Source organism: Mirounga angustirostris, unplaced genomic scaffold, assembly GCF_029215605.1.
Source record: "Mirounga angustirostris isolate CCGP_5_RB_7025 unplaced genomic scaffold, mMirAng1.0.hap1 SCAF_7, whole genome shotgun sequence".
NCBI classification, from domain to species: domain Eukaryota; kingdom Metazoa; phylum Chordata; class Mammalia; order Carnivora; family Phocidae; genus Mirounga; species Mirounga angustirostris.
Genome location: NW_026991715.1, coordinates 112057803 through 112072571, shown reverse-complemented (window position 1 = coordinate 112072571; position 14769 = coordinate 112057803). Strand labels below are relative to the sequence as shown.

The window sequence follows — 14769 nt, the reverse complement described above, 5'->3', positions numbered from 1 at the left end:
ACGACCAAGTGGGATTTATCCCCGGGATGCAATGGTGGTTCAACATTCGCAAATCAATCAATGTGATAGAACACGTTAATAAAAGGAGGGAGAAGAACCATATGGTCCTCTCAATTGATGCAGAAAAGCATTTGACAAAATACAACATCCTTTCCTGATTAAAACTCTTCAGAGCATAGGGATAGAGGGAACATTCCTCAAGTTCATAAAATCCATCTATGAAAAACCCACAGCGAATATCATCCTCAATGGGGAAAAGCTGAGAGCCTCTCCCTTAAGATCAGGAACACGTCAAGGATGCCCACTCTTACCACTATTGTTCAACATAGTACTAGAAGTCCTAGCAACAGCAATCAGACAACAAAAAGAAATAAAAGGTATTCAAATTGGCAAAGAAGAAGTTAAACTCTTTCTTTTCGCAGATGACATGATACTTTATGTGGAAAACCCAAAAGACTCCACCCCAAATTACTAGAACTCATCCAGCAATTCAGTAATGTGGCAGGATACAAAATCAATGCACAGAAATCAGTTGCTTTCTTATACACTAACAACACAACTGTAGAAAGAGAAATTAGAGGAACGATTCCATTTACAATAGTACCAAAAACCATAAGATACCTCGGAATAAACCTAACCAAAGAGGTGAAGGATCTATACTCTAGGAACTACAGAACACTCATGAAAGAAATTGAAGAAGACAGAAAAAGATGGAAAAATATTCCATCCTCATGGATCAAAAGAATAAACATTGTTAAAATGTCTATGCTACCCAGAGCAATCTATACCTTCAATGCCATCCCGATCAAAATTCCAATGACATTTTTCAAAGTGCTGGAACAAACAATCCTAAAATTTGTATGGAATCAGAAAAGACCCCGAATCGCCAAGGAAATGTTGAAAAAGAAAAACAAAGCTTGGAGGCATCACGTTGCCCGATTTTAAGCTATATTACAAAGCGGTGATCACCAAGACAGCATGGTACTGGCACAAAAACAGACATATAGACCAATGGAACAGAATAGAGAACCCAGATATGGACCCTCAACTCTGTGGTCAAATAACCTTTGACAAAGCAGGAAAAAACATGCAATGGAAAAAAGACAGTCTCTTCAATAAATGGTGCTGGGAAAATTGAACAGCCACATGCAGAAGAATGAAACTCGGCCATTCTCTAACACCATTCACAAAGATAAACTCAAAGTGGATGAAAGACCTCAATGTGAAACAGGAATCCATCAAAATCCTAGAGGAGAACATAGGCAGTAATCTCTTTGACATCAGCCACAGCAAATTCTTTCAAGATACATCTCCAAAGGCTAGTAAAACAAAGACAGAAATGAACTTTTGGGACTTCATCAAGATAAAAAGCTTCTGCACAGCAAAGGAAACAGTCAACAAAACAAAGAGGCAACCCACAGAATGGGAGAAGATATTTGCAAATGACACTACAGATAAAGGGCTGGTATCCAAGATCTATAAAGAACTTCTCAAACTGAACACCCCAAAAAACAAATAATCAAGTCAAAAAATGGGCAGAAGACATGAAAAGACACTTCTCTGAAGAAGACATACAAATGGCTAACAGAAACATGAAAAAATGTTCATCATCATTGGCCATCAGGGAAATTCAAATCAAAACCACATTAAGATACCACCTTACACCAGTTAGAATGGCAAAAATGGACAGGGAAAGAAACAACAAATGTTGGAGAGGTTGTGGAGAAAGGGGAACCCTCTTGCACTGCTGGTGGGAATGCAAGTTGGTGCATGCACTTTGGAAAACAGTGTGGAAGTGCCTCAAAAATTTAAAAATAGAGCTACCCTATGACCCAGCAATTGCACTCCTGGATATTTACCCCAAAGACACAGATGTAGTGAAAAGAAGGGCCATATGCACCCCAATGTTCATAGCAGCAATGTCCGCAATAGCCAAACTGTGGAAAGAGCCGAGATGCCCTTCACCAGATGAATGGATAAAGAAGATGTGGTCCATATATCCAATGGAATATTACTCAGCCATCAGAAAGGATGAATACCCTACTTTTACACCAACATGGATGGGACTGGAGGAGATTATGCTAAGTAAAATAAGTCAAGCAGAGAAAGTCAATTATCATATGGTTTCACTTATTTGTGGAACATAAGGAATAGCATGGAGGACATTAGGAGAAGGAAGGGAAAAATGAAGGGGGGGGAATCGGAGGGAGAGATGAACCATGAGAGACTATGGACTCTGAGAAACACACAGGGTTTTGGGGGTGGGGTGGGGGGATGGGTTAGCCTGGTGATGGGTATTAAGGAGGGCACGTACTGCATGGAGCACTGGGTGTTATACGAAAACAATGGATCGTGGAACACCATATCAAAAACTAATGATGTACTGTATGGTGACTAACATAACATAATAAAATTAAAAAAACAATAAAGCAAAAATAACACATTGTCAAATTTATCACAAACGTAAGTGTAACACACATGATTAAAAGAACAAAGCAGCACAGGATAGTCAGGGAGAGTAGAAAATGGAACTATGCTAGCACAAAATTTCTATGTTTTGCCAGAAAAATAAAGCAGTATTAATGTGCATTAGGTTATAAGAAGCTAAATATCATACTGTAATCCCCACAGCAATATCACACACATAGAGAGACAGAACTAAGAAGAAAAATTCAACAAGGAAATTAAGATGGTATGCTAAAAAAAGTTCTTTCAACATAAAAGACAGGAAAAGAAAAAGGACCTAAAGAGAGATTAAGCAAATAGAAAACAAATAGCAAAATGGCAAAAATAAATCAAAACAAATCAATAATTACATTAACTGGGAATGGAATAATACTCCAATCAGAAACTGTCAGACTAAATAAAACAGTAAGAATCAACTATACATTGTCTATAAGAAATTCACTTTAAATTCAAAGACAAATATGCTGAAAATAAAAGGATGGGGGAAAAATCATGCAAACTGTAAGCACAAGAGAGGTGAAGTAGCTATATTAATATTAGATAATATAGACTTCAAGATAACAAATACTATTAGAAACAGAGAAGTATATTTCAAAATTGTGAAAGGAGAATTGTAAGAAGATACAACAATTATAAATGTATCTGTGCCTAACCACAGATGCCCACAACACACAAACCAAAACTAACAAAAATGAAAGGAAAAACAAATTAGTAATTATGTCCAGAAATTTCAACATCCCTCTCACAAAGATTTCTAAAACAAGTAGACAAAAAAAAAAAAAAAAATCAGTAAGTATCAACGAACCTGACCTAACATCTATAGATACCCCACAACAACAGAACACACATTTCAAGAACACGTGAATCAAACATCAGAATAGACTACATATTGGGCTTCAAAACAAGCTGCAATAATTTTATGAGGACAGAAATTATACAGAATATATTCTACAACCATAATGAAATTAGAAATAAATAACAAAAAGATCTTGAAAATTCCCGCAAATATTTGGAAAACAACATATGTGTAAATAACCTGTATGTTAAAAAGTCCAATAATAGAAAATAAGTTGAATTGAATGAAAATGAAAACAATATGTCAAAATTTGAAACAAAGTCAAAGCAGTACTTAAAAGGACAAATTATATATAGGTAGTCCTCATTTTGAGTAATTTTGATATGCATGAATTTCAGTTAGCACAGTTTAGTACATAACACCAGTCTGGCAACAACACAGTTAACATTTTAATTACCACAGTATACTATTTGTGACTAATAGCATAAAGTACAAATTTCACTGCCAGCACTTAAAGTCCACAAATCACTATGCAAATAACAGATACACATCATGATCTGTACCCAATCATTTCCCTTACTTCAAAGTCTGTCACTGAGTTTTAACTGCACATCTGTTATCCAATATATATACAGAGTGCAAAGTGTATAGGTGTGTTTCCTCCTTGTCTCCCATTGATAAACCCACATGGCATTTTACAAAAATGGACAGCCGGAAGAGGGAAGTGGCCTGCAAAGATGAAAATGCAGCAAAGAAACAACACTAACAACATTGGATGTGGTTTGAAGATAGCTTTGGCATTGCCACTATTCATGACACTTTAGGTAGATAGCCAGAAGAACTCAGTGAAGGCAAAACTTACTGACAAAAATTCTTGGGTTATGATGAAAAGAATAAATATATTACAGAGAAAACGACCCTGACGAAAAATCCTCACAGTATCTTGGACATATTTCACAACACTGAAAACACAAAGGGTAAAATGTTGGTAGCTGATTCAACCTTAGAAAAGAGTTTGATAGGGGCGCCTGGGTGGCTCAGTCGTTAAGCATCTGCCTTCGGCTCAGGTCATGGTCCCAGGGTCCTGGGATCGAGCTCCATATCAGGCTCCCTGCTTGGCAGGAAGCCTGCTTCTCCCTCTCTCACTCCCCCTGCTTGTGTTCCTGCTCTTGCTATCTCTCTCTCTGTCAAATAAATAAATAAAATCTTTAAAAAAAAAAAAAGAGTTTGATAATTCAGTAAGACATAGAAAACAGGCTCACTTCCTATCGTAAGTTATACAATGATAAGAAGGTAGACACTGCTCAAACTATATAGGATTGTTGAAAAAAAACCCCACATTTTCAATGCTGTCAATGTTTTTACTTGCAAGGTAGTAAATATTCATTTTGCTATATTTTCATTTTTCTATAGAGCTATAACCAACGGTGAGATGGTTTTTTAATGTTTTCACAAAAAAGTTTAAAGGTCACAAAACAACTGTAATTTTTTTCCATTGATTATGAAGATTACTTTGCAAAGTTCTAACTTCTTTGGTAATTTTTATGGTCCCTTACTACCATACAAGATGAGAATCACCTGTATGTAAATGCTCATGTTAGAAAACAAAACAGGTCTAGGGGCGCCTGAGTGGCTCAGTTGGTTAAGCGACTGCCTTCGGCTCAGGTCATGATCCTGGAGTCCTAGGATCGAGTCCCGCATCAGGCTCCCTGCTTGGCAGGGAGTCTGCTTCTCTCTCTGACCCTCCTCCCTCTTGTGCTCTCTGTCTCTCATTCTCTCTCTCTCAAATAAATAAATAAAATCTTTAAAAAAAAAAATTAAAAAAAAAAAAACAGGTCTCAAATTAATAATCTGAGCTTCCACCTTAAGAAGCTAGAAAAAGAACAAATTAAACCCCAAATAAGTGGAAGACAGGAAAAGTAAAGATCAGAGTGGAAGTCAATGAAATAGAAAATGAACAAACAATAGAGAAAAATCAATGAAATAAGAAACTGATTATTTGAAAAAAACTAATAAAATTAATATGTTTTAGGTAACAATGAGAAAAAAGAGAGCTGGCATAAAGTAGCAATATCAGCATGAAGGACAGAATACCTCTAGACTAGACCCTACAGACATAAAAGAACAATAGAGGATTATCATGAAACATTTTATACCAATGAATTTGACAACTTGAATGACATAAAAAAATTGCTTTAAAGACACAATTACCAGAACTGACTCAAGACAAAAGATAACTTGAATAGATTCACATCAAGGAAAGAAACTTATAGGGGTGCCTGGGTGGCTCAGTTGTTAAGCATCTGCCTTCAGCTCAGGTCATGATCCCAGGGTCCTGGGACTGAGCCCCGCATTGGGCTCCCTGCTCTGCAGGAAGCCTGTTTCTCCGTCTCCCACCCCCTGCTTGTGTTCCCTCTCTCGCTGTGTCTCTCTCTGTCAAATAAATAAATAAAATCTTTAAAAAAAAGGAAGAAACTTATAAATAAAAATCTTCCCACAAAAAAAGTCCAGACCTGGACTGGTAAATTCTTATCACTGTAATAAACCGCAACCATGAGTATAACAGCTTCTCTAAGTTTGTGAGCTCTTCTAGAAAATCAGCAAACCAGGGGCGCCTGGGTGGCTCAGTCGGTTAAACATCTGCCTTCGGCTCAGGTCATGAACCCAGGGTCCTGGGATCGAGCCCTGCATCAGGCTCCCTGCTCTGCAGGAAGCCTGCTTCTCCCTCTCCCACTCCCCCTGCTTGTGTTCCTTCTCTCACTGTGTCATTCTCTGTCAAATAAATAAATAACATCTTTAAAAAAAAAAAAAGAAAGAAAATCATCAAACCTAAGGGTGATCTTCCAGACCCATCCAATACAAGTAGCAAACCAAATCCAGCAATATATAAAAAGAATTATACACCATCACCAAGCGGAACTTGTCCCGGAATGTAAGGTTGGTTTACTATCCAATAACAAATTAACTGAAATTCCATAATATAGCATATAAACAGACCATCTCAGTAAATGCAGAAAATGCATTTGTCAAATTCCAGCACATTTTCATGATAAAAACACCAACAAAATTGAAATAGAAAAGAAATTCCTCAAACTGACAAAGGGCATGACAACTTACAGCTAATATACTTAACACTGAAAGACTGGACTTTTCCCCATAAGATCAGGAATAAGACAAGGATGTCCACTCACCATTCTATTCAATATTGTACTGGAGGTTCTAGCCAGGGTACTTAGGCAGGAAAAAGAAAAAAAAAAAAAAAAAAAGCATCCAATTGAATTTCTCAATTTATAGAGGACAAAACCATTTATACAGAAAATCCTAAAAAATCAACTGAAGAATGATTAGAACTAATAAATGAGTTTATTAGTAAGTCTGCAGAATACCAGACTAATATACAAAAATCAATCATATTTCCATACACTTGCAATGGACAATCCAAAAATGAAATTAATGAAACAACTGCATATACAATAGCATCAGATAGAATAAAATACTAAGAAATAAATTTAACAATTATAAAACTTACACTCTGAAAACTATTTCGAAAAAAATTAATCTAAATGAAAGGGAAAAATTACATGTTCATTGGAAGATTTAATATTATTAAGACAGCAATACTCCTCAAATTGATTGGCAAATTCAACAAATCCCTGTCAGAATCTAAGGATATTTATTTGTAGAGATAGATACGCTTATTCCAAAATTCATTCCTGAAGAGCCAATGTTTCCAATCTTGGAAAAGAAAAACAATGTTGGAAGAATGACATTTCCCAATTTCAAAACTTACTACAAGCAACAATAGTCCAGAGATTGGCATAGAGACAAATATACAGATAGACAGAATAGTACAGTTAGAAATAAACCCTTTCATGTAAGACTAATTGATTTTTGGCAAGGGCATCAAGACTATTTGATGGGAAAAGAATAATCACTTCAATAAATGGTGATGCAACAAATTCATTCTATGACGCCAGCATTACCCTGATTCTAAAACCAGATAAAGACACCACACAAAAAAAGAGAACTATAGGCCAGTATTTCTGATGAACACAGACGTGAAAATCCTCAGCAAAATATTAGCAAACTGAATCCAACAATACATTAAAACAATCACTCACCATGATCAAGCGGGATTCATTCCCAGGATGCAAGGGTGGTTCAATATTCGCAAAAAAAATCAACTGGTATGTTCCATCAATAAGAAAAAGGATAAAGCCAAGTGATTATTTCAATAGCGCAGAAAAAGCATTTGACAAAGTATAACATATATTCATGATAAAAACCCTCAACAAAGTAGGTTTAGAGGGAACATACCTCAACATAATAAAGTCCATACATGAAAAACCAGAGCTAACATCATACTCAATGGGGGAAAACTGAGAGCTTTTCCCCTAAGGTCAGGAACAAGACAAGGATATCCGCTTTTATTCAACATAGTACTGGAAGTCCTAGCCACAGCAATCTGACAAAAAGAAATAAAAGGCATCCAAATTGGTAAGGAAGAAGTAAGACCTGCACTATTTGCAGATGACATGATACTATATATAGAAAACCCTAAAGATTCCACCAAAAAACTGTTGGAACTGATATATGAATTCAATAAGGTCACAGGATACAACATCAATTGTACAGAAATTCACTGCATTTCTATACATTAATAATGAAGCAGCTAAAAAAAATTAAGAAAACAACCCCATTTACAACCTTACCAAAAATAATAAAATATCTAGGAATAAACTTAACCAAAGAGGTGAAAGACCTATATTCTGAAACCTATAAAACACTGATAAAAGAAACTAAAGATAACACAAAGACATTCCATGCTCATTGATTAGAAGAACAAATGTTGTTAAAATGTCTATACTACCCAAAGCAATCCACACATTTAAGGCAATCCCTATCAAAATGCCAACAGCATTTTTCACAGAACTAAAACAAACAATCCTAAAATTTGTATGTAACCACAAAAGATCCAGAATAGCCAAAGAAATCTTGAAAAAGAAAAACAAAACTGGAGGCATCACAATTCCAGACTTCAAGTTATATTACAAAACTGTAGTAATCGAAACAGTATGGTACTGGCACAAAAACAGACGAGTGGATCTTAAAAACTGAATAGAGAATCCAGATATAAACCCACAATTCTATAGCCAATTAATCTTCAACAAAGGAGACAAGAATATGAAATGGGAAAACTGCACAGACACATGCAAAAGAATGAAAATGGACCACTTTCTTACACAAAAATAAACTCCAAATGGATTAAGGACCTAAATATAGGACCTGAAACCATAAAAATCCTAGAAGAGAGTACAGGCAGTAATTTCTCTGATACCAGCTGTAAAAACACATTTTTAGATGTGTCTCCTGAGGCAAGGGAGACAAAAAGCAAAAATAAACTACTGGGACTGCATCAAAATAAAAAGCTTCTGCACAGAAAAGAAAACAACTACCAAAACTAAAAGACAACCTATGGAATGGGAGGAGATATTTGCAAATGATATATCCGGTAAAGGGTTAGTATCCAAACTATATTAAAAAAACTTATACAACTCAATACCCCAAAATCAAATAATCCAATTAAAAATGGGCAGAAGACATGAACAGACATACCACCAAAGAAGACATCCAGATGGCCAAGAGACACCGGAAAACATGCTCAACATCACTCATCATCAGGGAAATGCAAATCTAAACCACAATGAGATATCACCTCACACCTGTCAGGAAATCAAAAGCTCAGGAAACAACAAGTGTTGGTGAGGATGTGGAGAAAAAGAACATCTGTGCATGTTGGTGGGAATGCAAACTGGTGCAGCCACAGTGGAAGACGTTATGGGGGTTCCTCAAAAAATTAAAAATGGAACTACCCTGTGATCCAGTAATCACATTACTGGGTATTTACCCAAGGAATACAAAAATACTAATTGAAAGGGATACATGCACCCCTATGTTTATTGCAGCATCATTTACAATAGTCAAATTATGGAAGTGTCCATCAACAGATGCATGTATAAAGAAGATGTGGTATATATATACACAATGGAATATTATTCAGCCATAAGAAAGACTAAAATCTTGCCATTTGCAACAACATGTATGGATCTAGAGAGTATAATACTAAATGAAATAAGCCAGTCAGAGAAATACCATTTGATTTCACTCCTATGTAGAATTTAGGAAACTAAACAAACAAAGGAAAAAACAAACAAAAAAAGAGAAACCAAAAAACAGACTTAACTATAGAGAACAAACAACTATGGAGGTTTACCAGAGGGGAGTGGGTGAGGGGATGGGTAAAACAGATGAAGGGGATTAAGAGTACACTTATCTTGATGAGCACTGAGTAATACAAGGAATTGCTGAATTGCTATATTGTACACCTGAAACTAATACAACACTGTATTTGACTATATAGGTATTAAAATAAATAAACATAAACAAAAATGCATGTCATAATCAAAATAAAAATAAATAAATGAATAAATAAGTAAATAAATAAATGGTGCTGGAACACATGGATTGCCATATGCAAAAGAATGAAGTTGGACCCTTAACTTCACACCATGTGCAAAAATTAACTCAAAATGGATCAAAGACCCAAATGTAAGAGCATTAACAGTATAAAACTTTTAGGAAAAAAAACTTGGGGTAAATCTTCATGACCTTGGATTTGGCAATAGATTCTTGGATATACCAACAGCACAAGTAACAAAAGAAAAATAGAAGAACTGGACTTCATCAAAATTACAAAATCTGGTGCTTCAAAGGCTACTATCAAGAGAGTGAAAAGACAACCCGCAGGATATAAGTATCTGCAAATCATATGTCTGGTTAAGAGACCTACATCAAACAAGAACTCTAGGAGCTTCCAGGTTGGTGAACACATGGAGGTGTGCCGGGAGAGTGGTGCACCTGGAGAGGCCGTGAAGCTCTGTGCCCTTTCCCCATGCCCTGCCCTATGTATCTCCTCCAGCTGGATATTCCTGGGTTATATCCTTTTAGAGTAAACTGGCAATCTAGGTAAAGCACAGAAGAGCCATGTGAGTCCTCCAGATTTCTCTTCCCCTGTATCAGTGACAAGCTGGACTGCAGATAGTGTTAACTTCACTCAATTTGATCTCCTGAGGTACCATGTGGAGCATGCCCCCTGCTGAACTGTGTTGGATATGCAACATGTAAAGAAAACAAACATTGTTGGGCGCCTGGGTGGCTCAGACGGTTAAGCGTCTGCTTTCGGCTTAGGTCCTGATCCCAGGGTCCTGGGATCAAGTCCCGCATCCGGCTCCCTGCTCAGCAGGGAGCCTGCTTCTCCCTCTGCCTCTCTCTCTCTCTCTCCCTGTCTCTCATGAATAAATAAATAAAATCTTAAAAAAAAAAGAAAAGAAAACAAACATTGTTGTGTTAAAGCACTGGCATTTAGAGGTTAATTTGTAATATAGTGTTATCCAGCCTGTCCTAATTAATAATAAAATTAGTACCAGTGAACAAAAGAACTCTATAAAAAACACCTTACCTATACAAAGAACTTTACATAAAAGTTCCATATAACTTCTGTATAAGAATTTTATCTCTATAAAGAATTCTTACAATTCAATAATAAAAAGACAACTCAAAATAGACAAATGATCTCAACAAATTATTTTCCGAAGAAGATACATAATGGCCAACAAGCAGATGAAAATATGCTAAACATAATTAGTCATTAGGGACCATTTTAGTTAAACACAAAATTCCTATATGACCCAGCAATTCCACTCCTAGGTACATACCAAAGAAAAAATAAAACATAGGTCTTACACAAAAACTTGTATATGAATGTTTATAGTAGCATTATTCATGTTGCGAAAAAGTGGAAACAAGCCAAATACTGATGAATGGACAGCCAAATGTAGTATATCCATACAATGGAATATTATTCAGCCAAAAAGAATCGAAGGACTGATACACGTTATAAGGTGGATGGCCCTCAAAAAGTGTGCTAACCGAAAGAAGCCAGTCACAAAAGGCCTCATGTTATATGATTTCGTTTAAATAAAAGATCAAGAGTAGGCAAATCAATAGAGAGTGAAAGCAGATTAGTGGTTGCTTAGGGCTGGGAGATGAGTAACAGGGGTGTGATAGCTAAAGGGTACAGGATTTCTTTCGTAGGTGATAAAAATGTTTTAAATTGACAGTGGGAATCGTTATACATATCTGTGAATACACTATAAAAAAACCACTGAATTGTTAACTTTGAATGGGTGAATTGTAAAGCATGTGAGTTATACCTCGAAGTTGTTTAAATACAATAATACCAGAATATTTCAGAGTATAGGTACAGTATGCACTTTACTGTCCATAGTCACACTGTGTATTCATGCTTATATCCCATTATTCCCCCAAAAATATATTTTATGAAGGCAAGCCTAGCAAATTTCTGCAGAAAAGGCATAATGATTCCTAACTCCAAAAATCTGTACACATCCATTGCTAGAGCTTGCCTTCACCCTCCTCCTGCCTAACCCACACTTCAAATATACTTCAGAGTAGCTGGTTCATGCTTGGAAAAAACACCTTCTTAAGTTATGCCACGTCTCTTTAGACTGTAATTTTCAGTGAACTCCTAAAACATTAACTATATTGGTTGTGCAATTTTATACAGCCATGAACTTTGATGCCTTGTCTTTCCATGTACAACCTATGGTTCTGAAAAGCATCTGACTTTTATTGCCTTTGAATTTCTTCTAGAAAGGCACTAAAAATATGATTCTGAATCATATCTACCAAGATATGAGTGAATCAGTAAGAAATTTTTCTTCTCTTCATGCTCACTATTACCTAATTAACAAGTTGTTGAATACTTACTACATGTTCAGCACAGGAGCAAGAAGGAATAGGAGCTGCCAATCTGGGTGGAAGCATAAATCTCAGCCACCAGCCAATTAAAAACAAAAACAAAGAAACTGAGATTTCACTTTCCTTGGCTCCCACCTGCCAGATTTTTACCGGGACAGATCCAATTTGATATGTCTCTCTTTATGATCCATGGTTCTTCTCCCTGTTCCAACTTGGAGATGACATCTGGTTTGGACACTGGATGCCCTATTATAGAGAAATCAGAGAGGAATTGGGTTGACTACACTGAAGAAAAAAGAAAGGCACCTGGGTGGCTCAGTCGGTCAAGTGTCTGACTCTTGATCTCAGCTCAGCTCTTGATCTCGGGGTCGTGAGTCAAGCCCTACTTAAAAAAAAGGGGGGGTGCTATTTTAGGAGCCCCACAATAAAGCTGTCCAGCTGACCTTCTGCTGGAGAGAGAAAAGAGAGCACAAAGTCAGTCATTACATATGTCAGGAACCCACCCAACTTGATCAAAGGAGAAGAGAGAGGCACTGGATTGGAAGATGTTGTGATATGGGGGGAAGCCATCCTTACCCAATGAGACCAGGTGGCTGAAGTTCTCCAGCATTACATCTCTGTACAGGGTCCTCTGAGCAGGGTCCAGTTGCTGCCACTCCTCCTTGGTGAAAGCTATGGCCACATCCTCAAATGACAATGGACCCTATAACAGCATGCTCCTGTTCAATCTGAAGTGATCAGTCTTATTTTTACCATAGCATGCCAAACCATATGCCCAGTTCTACATCATGCCTATTCAGAAAAATGATGTAAAATTCTGTCTTTAGCAAAAAGAGTCAAACACATCAAAAGAACAGAAGAGCAAAAGAGACTTAATCACAAATGGGAATTCAATAAAGGCAGCATTTCAAATAAATGAATTATTCAACAAATGGTTTTGGGAAAACTGGATAGTCAATCAGTTAAATAATAAAGTTGAGACTTTATGTTTTAAAAACAAGAGAATCAATAATTTCCAGATGGAGAAAAATCTAAGCATCACAAATTATTAATACTGGTTATTCCAGGAGAAAGGAAATGTTAGGGTCCCTTTCACTTTATAATTTTTATTTTATTTTTTATGTTTTTTAAAATGTTTAAAATAATTCAGGCCAGGACAAAAAATAGTAAAATGATTTTATAAATTGAAAAAAATGGACCCAAAACTGGCATTCAGTTGGGGAGTTGCCTCACAAACTCTGAGACCATAGCAAAGGCTATGGAGAATCAGAGACCCCTGTGCTCCCAAGTGTTTGCCACTGAATTTTAAGTAAAGAACTGCCTATCTGAGAGAAATAATTACTTTGGAGACAAACAGATACTCATCACTCCATCTTATCTAGGTTTTATCTCTGGATAAACTATACTTTAGTTCCCCAAAGAATAATGCTTATGGAGTTCAGCTCTAACATTATGCTAACTACCTTCTAAAAAAAAATATTTAAAGACACAACCACAAAAAATCTGACACATTTATGCAGAAGTATAGGTCAGGATATCATCTATAGAAGATCACCCAAAATGAATTTCTTTTTGTCCTAATGTCAAGAAATATTTTCATTGAAAATTCAGTTGATTTCTATTTGTGGAGAATGCCAAATTATGTATATGATGTCCTCTACCTCCCCCCTGTGGCTGCTAGAAAAGATCGAACAAATTTGCGCTTTATTTTTTTTTCAAATTTGCGCTTTAATTTACACACTCACATAAAGTAAATATAATGTACATTATATTTATATAAAATTTACATAACAAATATATATATGAACTATAATAGTTGTTTTATGTGGCTTAAAACCACATAATCTACATATTACATAGCAACTCGTCTCCAAGTCTTTGTTCTCTCTACATTTTCCCTAATTCTAATTTCTAGCTTTCTGCACTTTTCCATTTGATTATATGGAAACCAAGTACAAAATAAGCAAGCAACTCACGTGAGACTTGGTCATTTTCTGCTTCTCTTCCAAAAGAGCAGAAGTCTGAGGAATCAGGACTGAAAGACAGACTAAATCTCCAGGAGCCATTTACCAGTCTAGAAACAACCACCAAGAGGAAAACAGGCCACCCTGTAGAAGGTCATTTGATCCTTATAGAAGGGTCTGTAAGTACCACGTGAAAAAAGTCCTCTTGTGACTATATAATCACATAGAACTTGTACAAGGTGTATTTTTAATTGGATGAATGCAGATATTTCTGTTGATATACGAACACCTTATTGTTCCCCTTTGAACCAGCAATTCTATTTGTAATTCTATCTGTAAGACTCTATCATAAGACAATAATTATGTATACATATATATGTAAGATTTAACTGCAGATGAAGCAGTTCCCTGACAAAAAGAATAGGAATGACCAAGTAGAAAATCGAGAATGCACCCATATTCCCTAGACATAAGCAGCCGGCAAAATCCTAATAGCTCTTTTATATTTTCCCCTAACTCAGCAAATTCTCTTGCCAAGTCAATATTCATAAATTAAAACTGTTGATTTTGTTAATTTTAACATGTTTTTTGTTTGTTTGTATTGCTGATATTCAATAGTGCAGTTGTCTATATAAGAATATAGAGTGTCATGTTAGAACCATTGATAAACAGGAATATACTACAATGCGTAAAGATACATAC

General features: G+C 36.0%; 1 protein-coding gene across 16 annotated transcripts in view; it reads right to left on the bottom strand.

The window, feature by feature from the left end:
• Positions 1-14769, bottom strand: part of LOC123863227 (zinc finger protein 300-like) — a 38537-nt gene that overhangs the window by 11909 nt on the left and 11859 nt on the right. For 10 of the 16 annotated variants that reach the window (XM_064596643.1, XM_064596649.1, XM_064596642.1 and 7 more), the window contains 3 exons: positions 14080-14177; positions 12680-12806; positions 12239-12349 (listed from right to left, as the gene is read on the bottom strand). In XM_064596643.1, the coding sequence (XP_064452713.1) occupies positions 12239-12349; positions 12680-12806; positions 14080-14169 (328 nt within the window). In that variant the 5' untranslated portion in view covers positions 14170-14177. Of the gene's footprint in view, positions 1-12238; positions 12350-12679; positions 12896-14079; positions 14746-14769 lie in introns of those variants that run through there. The other 6 variants (XM_064596650.1, XM_045902547.3, XM_064596651.1 and 3 more) reach the window with 6 other exon arrangements.